Source organism: Mobula birostris, chromosome 8 (assembly GCF_030028105.1).
Source record: "Mobula birostris isolate sMobBir1 chromosome 8, sMobBir1.hap1, whole genome shotgun sequence".
Classification (NCBI taxonomy): Eukaryota; Metazoa; Chordata; class Chondrichthyes; order Myliobatiformes; family Myliobatidae; genus Mobula; species Mobula birostris.
In genome coordinates, this window is record NC_092377.1 from 17,363,897 (window position 1) to 17,380,119 (window position 16,223).

General features: G+C 40.6%; 1 protein-coding gene across 9 annotated transcripts in view; it reads left to right on the forward strand.

Annotated features, from left to right (window-relative positions):
• cep170aa (centrosomal protein 170Aa) overlaps positions 1–16,223 on the forward strand; it is a 181,532-nt gene that overhangs the window by 150,090 nt on the left and 15,219 nt on the right. For all 9 annotated transcript variants that reach the window (XM_072264845.1, XM_072264848.1, XM_072264847.1 and 6 more), the window contains one exon: positions 11,273–11,366. In XM_072264845.1, coding sequence (XP_072120946.1) covers positions 11,273–11,366 — 94 coding nt within the window. The remainder of the gene's footprint in view (positions 1–11,272; positions 11,367–16,223) is intronic.

A 16,223-nucleotide genomic window follows, 5' to 3' on the forward strand; every position in this document is an offset into this window, starting at 1 on the left:
TGGTTGTTTCGCTAATAATTTGCAAAGGTAGTACAGTAATTAAATTCCTATCTAATCAGCATAGTGAATGGAGCAGCAGACAAAGGAAGAATGGAAAGAAACTCAGATATGCTGGATTTTGCATTCAAGATGGGAATGTAAATGATAATGGGAACATGGAGAATGTAATGAGATTCTTCAGTCAAAAATCCCACATTGGCAGTCCTATATTACAGTGATACATAGTCTTCAGGCAGATAGGGCTTGTCAGCCATGGTTGGCAGATCATCTTAGAGAAGGAATACTCTAATCTCAAACCTTTGCTGCCTTGCAGCTCTACCCACTCACAGGGAAGGCTATGGGAGTAAACCCTAAGGGAAAAATCCAGAGCTGGAGTCCCTAAGGCAGTTCTCCATTGAGTTCAACACTGACTGGTACCAAACTATCAGTCTCTGCCATTCCTTTGGATTCATCAGATGTATGGAGATGGGGGGCTTGCTACATGGGTAACAGCTTGCTCTCCGTATCGTACTGCCCAGGTTTGCGTATCTAGACAGCTAGGACACGATATCCATGGTCAACTCTGACTGATGATGAGAAGGAGTTTCTCCAGCCAAGGGCTGGTGAATCTGAGAAACCCGTTGCCACAGAGGGCTGTGGAGGCCAAGTCATTGAGTATAATTAAGGCAGAGTTTGATAGGTTTTTCATTGGTAAAGGAGTTAAGGATTACGCTGAGAAGACAGGAGAATGGGGGTTGAGAGAAAAAGCAGCCATGATTGAATAGTGAATGGACCCGATTGGCTGAAAGGCCTAATTATGCCCCTCTATCTTATGGCCATCCAAAATGTTCACAGTCTGCTAGACTTAGCGGCTTCACTGGAGAAGTTATTTTGTGGCTGGAGAGATTGCTCATTAAAATATACAAAAAATACAGCCAAACAAGTTGCCATATTAGTCACCTTCCAATCATCGGAGAGCCAGAAGGTAAAATATGCCACGCTGCAAATGTTATTTTTTTGGCTGTTGTAAATGCCAAACATCCTGTATACATGAGAGATTAAAATAAATCAATTCATTTTCTCAAGAAATAGAGCTTGCTGTATTCAGTTTATTTAGTTAATTGATTTTAAAGCTGTTGCAATTCAGGTTGGCTTGATTTAGTTTGCCAATTAGTAACATTCCTTAAAGATTATCCCCTCCATGAATTTGCCCAAATTCATAAGTCATCTATATGCACAAATTATGAACCCCAGCAGTCTTCCAATTGGGTGCAAAATGGACAGAGAAATCTGCCTGCGGAAAGCGTATTTCAGATTTAATACTCGTCTGTAGTTTTCTGACTCTTTTTGAGAATTGTCTTGACTGAGGTAAGACCATAAGATACACGAGCAGAGTTAGGCCATTTGTCCCATGAAGTCTTCTCTGTCATTTCATCGTGGCTGATCGATACCCCTCTTAGCCCCTATCTCTCTATCTCTTGCTTCTCCCTGTATCCCTTGGCCTCCACAGATTCACCACTCTCTCGCTAAAAAAAAAAATTACTTTTCATCTCTATTTCTAAATGGACGTCCCTCTATTCTGAGGCTGTGTCCTCTGGTCTTTAGATTCTCCCACCATAGGAAACATTCTCTCTACATCCATTCCATCAAGGAGTTTCGATAAGTTTCACTTGGATCATCCCTCATTCTTCTGAATTTTAGTGAGTTCAGTCCTATGGTCACCAAACTCTCCTCAATCCCGGAACCTTCTCCAATGTCAGCACATCCTTTCTTAGATAAGCAGTGGAGTACCCTTTCGAACACTTATTCAGCTCTGCTGTCATAAGGATCATTACAGAAAGTCTTTCCTACCAGATGCAATAAGCATATACGACAGTTCATCACTGTGCAACAGGAGAACACACATCATAGTATAAAGTCTCTGTTTTATTATTTTGTACATTATTATTGCACATTGGTAAATTGTTGTGTATATTATTTTATTATTAAAGTCTGCTAAGTTTTTTTTAAATGTTGCTGCTGTAGCAAAAAAGATTTCCCATTCAGGATTAATAAAGTTGTTGATGCTATTATTGTTATTATTATTATAACAGGGCCCAAAACTGCTCACAATACTCCCAAGTTCCAATTGAGGCCTCATCAGTGCCTTATAAAGCATCAACGTTAATCCTTGCTTTTATATTCTAGTCCTCTTGAAACGAATGCTAACATTGCATTTGCCTTCTTCACCACAGACTCAACCTGCAAATTAACCTTTAGGGAATCCTGCACAAGAATTCCCAAGTGCCGGTGGAGCCAGAGGGTTGGAGGATAGTGAGTGTTGTTCTGTTGTTTAAGAAAGGCTCTAAGAATAAGCCTGGAAATTAAGCCCATGAGCCTGGCATCAGTAGTGGGAAGGTTACTGGAAGGTATTCCAAAGGACTGGATATGTAAGTATTTGGAGAGACGGGGACTGATTAGGCTTTGTGTGTGGTAAGTCATGTCTGACCAATCTATTAGTTTTTCAAGGAGGTTACCAGGAAAGTTGATGAAGGCAAGGCAGTGGATATTGTCTACATGCACTTTAGCAAGGCCTTTGGAACGGACCTGCATGGAAGGTTGGTTAAGAAGGTTCAGTCTCTTAGCATTCAAGATGAGGTAGTAAATTGGCTTCCTCTGCAAAGCCAATGTCTAATCCAGAGAGTGGTTGTAGATAGTTGCCTCTCTGACTGGAGGACTGTGACTAGTGAGTGGTATCGCAGGGATCGGTGCTGGATGATGAACAAATTTGTGGATGACACCGTGATTGGAGGTGCAGTGGACCGCAAGGAAGACTATCAAATCTTACAGTAGGATCTGAACCAGCTGGGGGGAGAAAAGGCTGAAAACTGACAGATGGAATATAATGCAGGCAAGTGTGCGTTGTTGCACTTTGGGAGGATCAACCAGGATAGGTCTGACACAGCAAAAGGTAGGGCACTGAGGATTATGGTAGAACAGATGCATACTGAAATTCCTTTAAAGTGGTATCACAAAGAGATAGGAGCATTAAAGCTTTTGGCGCATTGACCTTCATAAGTCAATGTATTGAGTATAGGAGGTGAAATATTAAAGTTGTATAAGAAATTGGTGAGGCCTAATTTAGAGTATTGTGTCCAGTTTTTGATCACCTACCTGAAAGAAAGATGTTAATAAGATTGAAAGAATGCAGAGAAAATTTACAAGCGCAAACACAAGGAAATCTGCAGATGCTGGAATTTCAAGCAACACATGTAAAAGTTGCTGGTGAACGCAGCAGGCCAGACAGCATCTCTAGGAAGCGGTACAGTCAACGCTTCGGGCCGAGACCCTTCGTCCTGATGAAGGATCTGGGCCTGAAATGTCAGCTGTATCTCTTCCTAGAGATGCTGCCTGGCCTGCTGTGTTCACCAGAAAATTTACAGGGATGTTTTTGGCTCTTGAAGACCTGAGTTACAGGGAAAGTTGATTCGGGTATGACTTTATACCCTAGAATGTAGAAGGTTGAGAGGAGATTTGATAGAGGTATACAAAATTTTACAAATGGAAGCAGGCTTTTTCCAAATGAAATGAGACTGTACCTAGAGTTAAAGATGAAGGTGAAATATCTGAGGGGAGCATTAGGGGGATCTTCATCACCCAGAGGGTGGTGTGAGTGTGTAATGAGCAGCTAGCACAAGTGTTGGATGCAGTGTTGATTTGAACAAAACTGGAAAGCTACATTCATTTAAGGAATCTTTTATATTATTTCATGCTCATTATTTATTTGTATCTGCACTTGCACAGTTTGTTTACAGCTCCTGGTGTTTACAGTTTACCATTACTGTTCTATAGATTTGTTAAGTATGCCTGCAAAAAAGGAATCTTGAGGTTGCATGTGGTGACATGTATGTGCTCTGATAATAACTTTTACTTTGAACTTTGATTCCAATATTTAAGAGAAATTTGGAGGGGCACATGATGGGAGGGGTTTTGAGGGCTATGGTCCAGGTGCAGTTTGATGGAACTAGGCAGAGTAATGATTTGGCACAAACTAGATGGGCCAAAAGGCTTCTTTCTGTGCTGTTGTATTTTATGACTCTACACTGTGTAAATATTCAGCTATTGTTTTGTATTAATTTTGCTTTACCTCTGTCTTCTTAACTTTTTGGCAGTCTGATCTTGGATCCAATCTGCCCTTTATCCTTTATAGCCACCTTATCTTCAACTTGCCGATCATTACACATGCATTCAGTTTCTTTGTGGTTCAGATCTAATTCTGAACTTAAAATCCCTTTTCCACTGTATATCAGTAATTTTGTTATACACCCAGTGGCCACGTTTTTAAGTTCCTCCTGTGGCCACTGAGTGTATGTCCATGGTCTTCTGCACACCACTGCTGTAACACGTGGTTATTTAAATTACTGTCGCCTTCCTGTCAGCTTGAACCTGTCTGTCCGTTTTCCTGACTTCTCTCGTTAGCAAGGTGTTTATGTCCAACAAAAGTGAGGCTCACTGAATGTTTTTTTTTGTTGTTTTTCATACCATTCTCTGTAAACTCTAGGGACTGAACATCCGAGATTCTGGGATAGTCCAACCACCCTGTCTGGCACCAACAATCATTCCACGGTCAAAGTCACTTGTATTACATTTCTTCTTCTTTTTGATGTTTGGTCTGAGCAACAACTAAACCTCTTAATCATTTCTGCATGCTTTTATGCATTGAGTTGCTGCTATGTGAATGATTAATTAGTTATTTGTATTAACAAGCAGGTGCGCCTAATAAAGTGGCCACTAAGTGTATATTACAAAGGAATAAACAGCATTTCATAAGCACATAATCCATAATCACTGTCTTAGGAGATAGCTAGTAAAAATAAATGTGGACTGTAGCTGAAGATTTAAACACAAACTGCAATTTACATTTCCTCCAATTTTGTTGTAATTACTTTTCAACTGTTGTAGAGGCTGCTGATGGCAATCCTCTCATCAGTCACGCCTCCATGGTCAGGTAAATTGTTTCACAAAAAGCAGCTGTTTCATTTCTCTAGCATCATTAGCACAACAAAATAAGCCCACAATGCTTCACAGTACATTGGGGGGAAAAAATTGCAAAACTAAATGAAATTTCAACCTTCTAACATATCAGTATGATTTGTTTTGGATCTCCCCAGCAAGAAGTAGGCGTGGGATAGGTTACAGGATTCCTTTCTGTACTGCCAATACAGCGATATTTCTCATTGTCCACTCACATTTTGCAAAAGGATTAACACACACAAAATGCTGGAGGTGAAGTTTTGGGCTAAGACCCTTCATCACGACCCTTCCTGAATCCTGATGAAGGGTCTCAGCACAAAATGCCGGCTCTTTATTCGCCTCCATAATTGCTGCCTGACCCGCTGAGTTCTGCCAGCATCCTGTGTGTGTTCTGGATCTCCAGCAACTGCATAATTGTATGTTTGTAATAGAGAAAACATTTTGAATGTTTGCACCTCTAGATGGCACTAAAGGTCTTTGCAGTATAATTAGCAGTACAGAGCAGAAGTAAATGGGTATGATATTCAGAAACGTGAAATGTGACAAATTAATTATAAGGTCTAGGATAGCATGGAGCTTAAGAGTGTTTCACTGGTCAAGCTTTCCATTACTTATGGAGCTGTGAAATGCTCTAGCGTCAAAAGCTTGTGTACAGCCCCAAGTAGCAATGATTCATTTAGTGTTTTACGTTATGCAAGGTGGTTAAATGATTCGTGTGATTACTATCGTATTGCAAAAGTACTTCTCCATTTCCATCCTTTGGAAATCAATGTGTGCATCTGAAAGATGAGTGTAATTTGTACAGAAAGCAACATATTCATCTGTTTATATATATCAGGTCACTACTTGTATATTGATCTCCATAGCAATAATAATTATATCTAATACTGAGAAGCTCAGAACAACTAACTGCTTCATATTCATATTATTAATAAATCTTCATTCCTCCATTGCTTGTTCCATGATCTGATGTACAGTACTGTGCAGTTGCCTTAGGTGGATATATATATATATAGCTAGGGTGACGTGGAGCGGAGAGCGAGTTTATGAATCTGATGAGAGCAATGGATGTTGGGGATGGTATGGGTGGGGCACCTTGGGAGGGGTGAGGTACAAGGGACAGGTGGCAGAGAAGAGGGGCCGGGGTGGGAGGTGGTGCAGGTGCTGACACGCCCAGCCCTGAGACACCAAAGCAGGGTAATTTGATTCCAAACAATTGATTTATTGATTATTACAAAATGTGTCTCTGGTTTTCCTGCTCCCTCCCCTCTCTCTCCTCCATTTTTCGACCATGAATCTCCCCTTCCTGCCCCCTTCCCACTCAATCTACAAAAAGACACATATCAGGTTCAGGTTAAACATCACTCACATATATCATGAAATTAGTCATAGAAAAGAAAACGGGCCCTTTGGCCCGTGTAGTCCATGCTGAACCATTTAAACAGCTTAGTCCCATTGCCCTCCATACCCCTGTCATCCATGTGCCTATACAAACTTCTCTTAGACATTGAAATTGAGTTGACATGCACCACTTCTGCTGACAGCTTGTTGCACACTCTCACAACCCTCTGAAGTTTCCCTTCATGATCCCCATAAACATTTCACTTCTCAACCTTAACCTAGAACTTCTAGTTGTAGCCCCACCCAACTTCAGTGGAAAAAGCCTGCTTGCATTTACCCTATCTATACCTCTCATAATTTTGTATACCTCCATTATATCTCCTCCCCATCTTCTACATTCTAAAGAATGAAGTCCAAACCTGTTCCAGCTTTCCTTATAACTCTGGTCCTTCAATCCTGGCAACATCCTTGTACATTTTCTCTGTACTCTTTCAACCTTGTGTATATCTTTCCTGTAGGTAGGTGACCAAAACTGCACACAATACTCCAAATTAGGCCTCACCAATGTCTTATACAACTTTAACAAAACATCCCATCTCCTGTACTCAATACTTTGATTTATGAAGGCCAAAGTACCAAAAGCTTTCTTTAAACCCTATCTACCTGTGCCACCACTTCCAATGAATTGTACTCCTATATTCCCAGATTATTTTGTTCTGCTGCACTCGTCAGTGCCCTGCCATTCACTGTGTAAAACCTACCCTGGTTCGTCTACCCAAAGTACAACACCTCGCACTTGTCTGCATTTAATTCCATCTGCTATTTTTCAGACTTTTTTTCCAGCTGGCCCAGATCCCACTGCAAATTCTGTTCTTCCTCATTGTCCACTACATCCCCCAATTTTGGTGTCATCTGCAAATTTGCTGATCCAGTTAACCACATTATCATCTAGATCATTGATTATAGCTGACAAAGACTAACAACAATGGACACATCTCAATCCCTGCGGCATTCCACTACTCACAGGCCTCCACTCAAAGAGGTAACCATCTACTACCACTGTCTGATTTCTCCCAGAAAGCCAATGTCTAATCCAATTTACTCCCTCATCTTGAATGGCAAACAATTGAACCTTCTTGTCCAAGCTCCCATGCTAAAGGCCTAGCTAAAGTCCATGCAGACAACATCCACTATCTTGCCTTTGTCAACTTTCATGGTAACTTCCTCAAAAAAAAATTCTAAAAAATATGACCTACCATGACAAACGTGTGCTGACTGTCCCTAGTCAGTCCATATCTATCCAAATACTCATACATCCAGTCCCTTTAAATACCTTCCAATAACTTTACATCTACTGATGTCAGGTTTACTGGCCTATAATTTCCTGGTTTACCTTTAGAGCCTTTCTTAAACAGCGGAATAATGTTAGTTATCCTGCAATTCCCTGGTACCTTGCCTGTCACCAAGGATGATTTAAATACTTCTTCTAGAGCCCCTGCAATTTCTGCACTAACCTCCCACAGGGTAGGTCCACAAGACAACAAACAGCTCCTCCACGGTAATTTGTATATGGTCTATGACCTCATCACTGCTTTACCTCACTTCTGTAGATTTTTGGTCTTGTCATCCGAGTAAATGCAGATGCAAAAAATCCATTTAACATTTCCCCCATTTCTTTTGGCTCCAGGCATAGGTTACCATTCTGATTTTCCAGAAGACCAATTTTTTTATCTTTGCAATCCTTATGCTCTTAACATATCTGTACAATTCCTTAGGATTCTCCTTCGCTTTGTCTGTTAGAGCAACCTCATGCCACCTTTTAGCCCTCCTTGATTGCTTAAGCGTTCTCTTTTAGTATTTTTATACTCCATAAGTACCTCATTTGTTCCTACATGCCTATACCTACAATGCATTGCATTTTTAAAAAATCTTAACCGTGGTTTCAATATCTCTTGAAAACCAAGGTTCCCTGAACCTGTTATATTTACCTTTTATTCTGACAGGCACATACAAGCTTTGTACTCTCAAAAATTCACTTTTGAAGGCCTCCTTACCAAGTGCACCTTTGCCAGAAAACAGCCTGTCCCAATCCATACTTCTGTCACCTGCCCTGTCTCATTCTATGATAACAGATCAAGTAACACAAGGGAGATGAGGTTGAGTACAGGGCTACGGTAGGAAACTTTGTCACATGGTGTGAGCAGAATTATCTGCAGCTTAATGTGAAAAAGACTAAGGAGCTGGTGGTAGACCTGAGAAGAGCTAAGGTTCCGGTGACCCCTGTTTCCATCCAGGGGGTCAGTGTGGACATGGTGGAGGATTACAAATACCTAGGGATAGGAATTGACAATAAACTGGACTGGTCAAAGAACACTGAGGCTGTCTACAAGAAGGGTCAGAGCCGTCTCTATTTCCTGAGGAGACTGAGGTCCTTTAACATCTGCCGGACGATGCTGAGGATGTTCTACGAGTCTGTGGTGGCCAGTGCTATCATGTTTGCTGTTGTGTGCTGGGGCAGCAGGCTGAGGGTAGCAGACACCAACAGAATCAACAAACTCATTCGTAAGGCCAGTGATGTTGTGGGGATGGAACTGGACTCTCTGACGGTGGTGTCTGAAAAGAGGATGCTGTCTAAGTTGCATGCCATCTTGGTCAATGTCTCCCATCCACTACATAATGTACTGGGTGGGCACAGGAGTACATTCAGCCAGAGACTCATTCCACCGAGATGCAGCACAGAGCGTCATAGGAAGTCATTCCTGCCTGTGGCCATCAAACTTCACAACTCCTCCCTTGGAGGGTCAGACACCCTGAGCCAATAGGCTGGTCCTGGACTTATTTCGTAATTTACTAGCATAATTTACATATTACTAGTTAACTATTTATGATTCTATTACTATTTATTATTTATGGTGCAACTGTAACGAAAACCAATTTCCCCTGGGATCAATAAAGTATGACTATGACTTTGACTATAGCACATCTTCTCTCATTGGGACTTGTAAGTAATGTTTAAGGAAACTTCCCTGAACGCATTTGATGAGCTCTATCCCATCTAGTCCTTTTACAATATGGGAGCCCCAGTCAATATGTGGGAAGTTTAAAATCACCTTTAAAAACCGTATGTTTCTTGCAACAGTCTGTGATCTCTCTACAGATTTGTTCTTCCAAATCCTGCGGACTATTAGGTGTTGGTAATATAGTCCCATTAATGTGGTCATACCTTTCTTATTCCTCAGTTCCATTAATAAAGCCTCATTAGATGAGTTCTCCTGTGTCCTGACTGAGGACTGCTGTAACATTCTCCCTGGCTAGGAATGCCACCCCTCTCCCTTTAATCCCTCCTGCTTTGTCACATTTAAAACAACAGAAGCCCTGAATATTGAGCTGCCCGTCCTGCCCCTCCTACAACCAAGTCTCATTAATTACTACAATATCATAATTCCATGTGTCGATCAATTCCCTGAGATCTTCTGCCTTTCCTACAATACATCATGCATTGAAATATACGCAGCTCAGAGCATTAGTCGCTCCATGCTCAACCTTTTGATTCCTGACTTTGTCTGAAGTCTTAACAATATCTGTCTCCACAACCTCTGTACCAACTGTTCTGGCACTCTGGTTCCATCCTCCTGCAACTCTAGTTTAAATCCACCGTGCAGCAGGAGCAAACCTTCCACTGGGATATTCGCCCCCTCCAGTTCAGGTGCAAACAGAACCTTCTGTATTGGGCGCACCGTCCCTGGAATGATTCAAAAATCTGATGACCACTCTCTTACACCAATTACTTAACCATGTGTTAAACTGTTTCTCGCCTCACTAGCTCTTTTTTCTTTGCGGCAGCGGTACAGTGAAATACATAAACATGCTACAGTGCTGTGGAAAAGTTTTAGGTACACTAACTATATATACTGTATGTGTGTAAGACTTTTGCACAGTACAGCATACCTGAAATTGTGGCTTTGAAAACATTGCACCTCTTGCATTCTGTGTGAAGGCAAGAAAACTGTTCTTGTCTGATTCGTATTTCCATTTAAGGCAGATAAACAAACATCTTTATCAATAAAAAAAGATTCAAGAATAGTACTCTTCTTTATATTGTAACAATGTGCTACACACAGATCTAGAAATAACGACATGCAGTCTGTAAGTTGCACTCGAGACTAGTTTATTCAAACTTCGCGGCACTGGCTTTTACGCAGTTCCGTCCCCGCCCTCTCCAGGCAGAAATGACGTCAAAGGTGCATTACAAAAGTCTCTTCCGGCGCGGGCTTTCACCCCTTGCTGGTGAAGAAGAAGGCCCAGCGCCATTTTGGGGCTGGCCTCTCTGCTGACACGCGCGCCATTTTGTGAGCTGGTTTACCTGCGTAGAAAGTGGGTCGCCACAATATCCCATTTCCATACAAATTATATCCATTTAGCTTAATAGTAACAATTTTAACTTGTATATTTAAAGAACTAATAATCCTGAAAAAAATTCTATCCTCTTAACGTATTGTTAATATTATATTGAAAGTGCCTACAGGATGTTTATCCTATGGTCTTTATCTGACTGAAAATTAATTTAAGTCACCAGGACCTTTTTAATGTAAAGTGAAGGTTGGAGATGAGGTTTAGTTTTCCACTGCAAGACACAGATTGGGAGGTGGGCTGGGGGTGGTGGAATTTAGCATATTACAAAGCAGGAAATAAATGATTGGTGGCTTTTAAAGGAAAAGAAATGTCATACCATTTGACCCGTTAGACAAATGTTATGAACCTTTGTTTGAGATTTATTGCTGAAGACTGTCCTGTGAGGAACACTTAAGTAAAGTAGAAGTAAAGGGGAAAGATATTTTGTAATTGATTTAAGTAACAAAACCACAAAGAGAAATTGATCTTTTTCATTTTTATTGTGTTAACAATGACTCTAAGGGAAGCTTACACTTTCTGTTTATAGGATTTTGTTTAAAAATGAAGAGAGAAACTGGGAAGAAATAGAAAGCAAAATGCGGTCTGACAGTGAAGTTCCTATCCTGAAAACCTCAAATAAGGTGAGGAAGGTGATAAACCTATGGATTTATATATTGATAATATGGATAACTATAAATATTGATAATTGCTTGTTTGATAGTTTCTACCTTTGTGTATAATTCCATGTTACTGTTGGTGAATAAATTTTTTACTAGAAATTGAGGTAGAGATGTTTGCTCTGCCTGTTTTTCAGGTTTATTTTCACAGTGAGGTTGACTGTACACACCTTGTAGAGATTGCTGACAGTATTAAACTTCATACATGTGTTAGGGGCATAACACTAAATGATAATAAATAAATAATACATGTAACTTTGACATTCAAAGCTGCTACGTAGGTTGACTCTGTGGTTAAGAAGGCATACAGTGCATTGGCCTTCATTAGCTGTAGGATTGAGTTTAAGAGCCGAGATGTAATGTTGCAGCTATATAGAACCCTGGTCAGACCCCACTTGGAGTACTGTGCTCAATTCTGGTCACCTCACTACAGGAAGAATGGGGAAACCATAGAAAGGGTGCAGAGGAGATTTACAAGGATGTTGCCTGGATTGGGGAGCATGCCTTATGAGAATAGGTTGAGTGAACTTGGCCTTTTCTCCTTGGAGCGACGGAGAATGAGAGGTGACCTGACAGAGGTGTACAAGATAATGAGAGGCATGTGGATAGTCAGAGGCTTTTTCCCGGGGCTGAAATGGCTAGCATGAGAGGGCATAGTTTTAAGGTGCTTGGAAGTAGGTACAGAGGAGATGTCAGGGGTAAGTTTTTTATGCAGAGAGTGGTGAGTGTGTGGAATGGGCTGCCAGCGACAGTGGTGGAGGCGGAAAGTGTAAGGTCTTTTAAGAGACTCCTGAATAGGTACATGAAGCTTAGAAAAAATTGAGGGCTATGGGTAACCCTAGGTAGTTCTAAGGTAAGGACATGTTCAGCATGGCTTTGTGGGCCGAAGGGCCTGTATTGTGCTGTAGATTTTCTATGTTTCTTATGAAAAGCATGTGGCTCTTTTCTTTGACTCCAGTTCCAGATTTGATATGAATAAATACTTATTTGTGTTAATGAAAGTTACAACCTATTTTATTATTAACTGCTACATGTTCATCAATAGAAAGTTATTCTCCTTATATTAAAGATTAGAAGAAGAGTTGGAATAGGGAGAGGGTAAAAAAAAATCCATATACTCGATAAACAAAGTATGATGCAACTACTGTTATTCCTCCAGAGTTCAATTCAATTAAATTTCTAACAGGATGGTTAAAATTCTACCCACAAAGCTTTGATTTTTATGATTTTGATGAACTCTTCCAGCTGTTTGTTGTTTGCATCATTTAAATAATATGCTTTTATTATTTTAACCATATTAAATAGAAACCATAGAAAAACTACAGCACAGAAACAGACCTTTTGGCCCTCCTTGGCTGTGCCGAACCATTTTCTGCCTAGTCCCACTGACCTGCACATGGACCATATCCCTCCATACACCTCCCATCCATGTATCTGTCCAATTTATTCTTAAATGTTAAAAAAGAACCTGCATTTACCACCTCGTCTGGCAGCTCATTCCATACTCCCACCACTCTCTGTGTGAAGAAGCCCCCACTAATGTTCCCTTTAAACTTTTCCCCCCTTACCCTTAACCCATGTCCTCTGGCTTTCTTCTCCCCTTGCCTCAGTGGAAAAAGCCTGCTTGCATTCACTCTATCTATACCCATCATAATTTTATATACCTCTATCAAATCTCCCCTCATTCTTCTACGCTCCAGGGAATAAAGTCCTAACCTATTCAACCTTTCTCTGTAACTGAGTTTCTCAAGTCCTGGCAACATCCTTGTAAACCTTCTCTGCACTCTTTCAACCTTATTTATATCTTTCCTGTAATTTGGTGACCAAAACTGAACACAATACTCCAGATTCGGCCTCACCAATGCCTTATACAACCTCATCGTAACATTCTAGCTCTTATACTCAATACTTTGATTAATAAAGGCCAATGTACCAAAAGCTCTCTTTACGACCCTATCTACCTGTGACGCCACTTTTAGGGAATTTTGTATCTGTATTCCCAGATCCCTCTGTTCTACTGCACTCCTCAGTGCCTTACCATTAACCCTGTATGTTCTACCTTGGTTTATCCTTCCAACGTGCAATACCTCACACTTGTCTATATTAAACTCCATCTGCCATTTTTCAGCCCATTTTTCCAGCTGTTCCAAGTCCCTCTGCAGGCTCTGAAAACCTTCCTCACTGTCTACTACACCTCTAATCTTTGTATCATCAGCAAATTTGCTGATCCAATTTACCACATTATCATCCAGATCATTGATATAGATGACAAATAACAATGGACCCAGCACTGATCCCTGTGGCACACCACTAGTCACAGGCCTCCACTCAGAGAAGCAATTCTCTACTACCACTCTTTGGCTTCTTCCATTGAGCCAATGTCTAATCCAATTTACCACCTCTCCATGTATACCTAGCGACTGAATTTTCCTAACTAACCTCCCATGCGGGACCTTGTCAAAGGCCTTACTGAAGTCCATGTAGACAATATCCACTGCCTTCCCTTCAGCCACTTTCCTGGTAACCTCCTCGAAAAACTCCAATAGATTGGTCAAACATGACCTACCACGCACAAAGCCATGTTGACTCTCCCTAATAAGTCCCTGTCTATCCAAATGCTTGTAGATTCTGTCTCTTAGTACTCCCTCCAATATCTTACCTACTACTGACGTTAAATTTACTGGCCTATAATTTCCCGGATTACTTTTCAATCCTTTTTTAAACAATGGAACAACATGAGCCACTCTCCAATCCTCCGGCACCTCACCTGTAGACAGCGACATTTTAAATATTTCTGCCAGGGCCCCTGCAATTTCAATACTAGTCTCTTTCAAGGTCCGAGGGAACACTCTGTCAGGTCCCGGGGATTTATCCACTTTAATTTTCCTCAAGACAGCAAGCACCTCCTCCCTTTCAATCTGTACAGTTTCCATGATCTCACTACTTGTTTCCCTTAACTCCATAGACTTCATGCCAGTTTCCTTAGAAAATACAGATGCAAAAAACCTATTTAAGATCTCCCCCATTTCCTTTGGTTCTGCACATAGCCGGCCACTGATCTTCAAGAGGACCAATTTTATCCCTTACAATCCTTTTGCTCTTAATATACCTGTAAAAGCTCTTTGGATTATCCTTCACTTTGACTGCCAAGGCAACCTCATGTCTTCTTTTAGCCCTCCTGATTTCTTTCTTAAGTATTTTCTTGCACTTCTTATACTCCTCAAGCACCTTATTTACTCCCTGTTTCCTATACATGTCATACAACTCCCTCTTCTTCTTTATCAGAGTTGCAATATCCCTTGAGAACCAAGGTTTCTTATTCCTATTCACTTTGCCTTTAATCCTGACAGGAACATACAAACTCTGCACTCTCAAAATTTCTCCTTTGAAGGCTTCCCACTTATCGATCACATCCCTGCCAGAGAACAACCTGTCCCAATCCACGCTTTTTAGATCCTTTCTCATTTCTTCAAATTTGGCCTTCTTCCAGTTCAGAACCTCAACCCTAGGACCAGATCTAGACCAGAACAGTAAGAGAATAAGATCTTTATAATCTGTCAAAGGATATTAAAAGATAGACACAGCCTTCAAAATTGTGAAAAAGAAAAACTCAATTTGGTATCATTAAAACTAGAAATCTGTCACTGTAATAAAAATGTCAATGTATTTATATCAGTTATGTCCTAGACTTTGTTTATAATGGCATTGCAGTTTTGAATAACTGTTTGAAAATATATTTCTATTTCAATAGAAATGTTTTCTTTATTTCTTTATTGCTATTTCTCCATTAAAGTGCTATAATTACAATTACAAAAACAGAAAATGCTGGAAAATCTTAGGGTCTACCAAAAAACTACAGACCTAAGATTTTCCCTGATGCTCCCCAAGATAGTGAATGTTTCCAGCATTTTCCATTTTTGTTTCATACTTGCAGTGCCTACAGTTTTTTTTATATTCCATTTACAGTAATTGCTGTTATTCTCACTGATTAACCATGAGTTTATCATCAACGCACAAACAACCCTTTAAGAGGAAAGCTGGAATGGTTTAAGATTGCATTGTGCATTGTTCTGCTTTTTTTAAGTGCTAGTTGTAATAGAACAGGATGAGGGTTTCATTGAGGTACTATAATTACAATCCTGAGTGAGGCTATACAAAATGCTAGATCAGTGTGGTAGACCTGTTTTGTCCTCCTATCATGTCTATATCCTTCCCAAGTCTTGTAGATTTCACCGTAGCTCTGTATAATTGGAGCAGAGTATCCCTAGTCTTGTAATCAGTGTTGTTCCAAGAAGAATGGTGTTTTGTTTATCTTCCTAATTGTTTGCTGCTGCTGCTGTTCCTTTCTGTGCCTTGTTTCGCAACCTTGCTGTTTCTTTAGCATTTTTGTCTTATTTTTTACAAGGCCAAGTGCTAACTCAACGCTCAACCCAGTGCAGATAGAAAGTGTGCAGGGATCCGGCTGGATTCAAACCCAGAACCTCTCGCCTTGAAGTCCGGTGTGGATGCCACCACACCACTGGCCGGCTAACTGTTTGCTGTACATGGATGCTAATTTTCAGTTCTTCTTGGACTCAAGAATCTTTTAATCTCTCACCTTGAAATATTCCCTGATGTCCATTTCTTTACCTTGATTGATTGACCTCATTTGCCCTCATAATTTTCCATTTGTCGCATCTTCTGTTGTTCACATGAAATCTGGCTTTTCACCCCACTGAAGCCCTCATGCATCCTCCGCACTGTCTTCACCACCAATTAGTTGTATGTTGGCAAATTTGCAATTGAATCTCCTCATCCAACTAGCAGGGGCCCTTCAGAGAC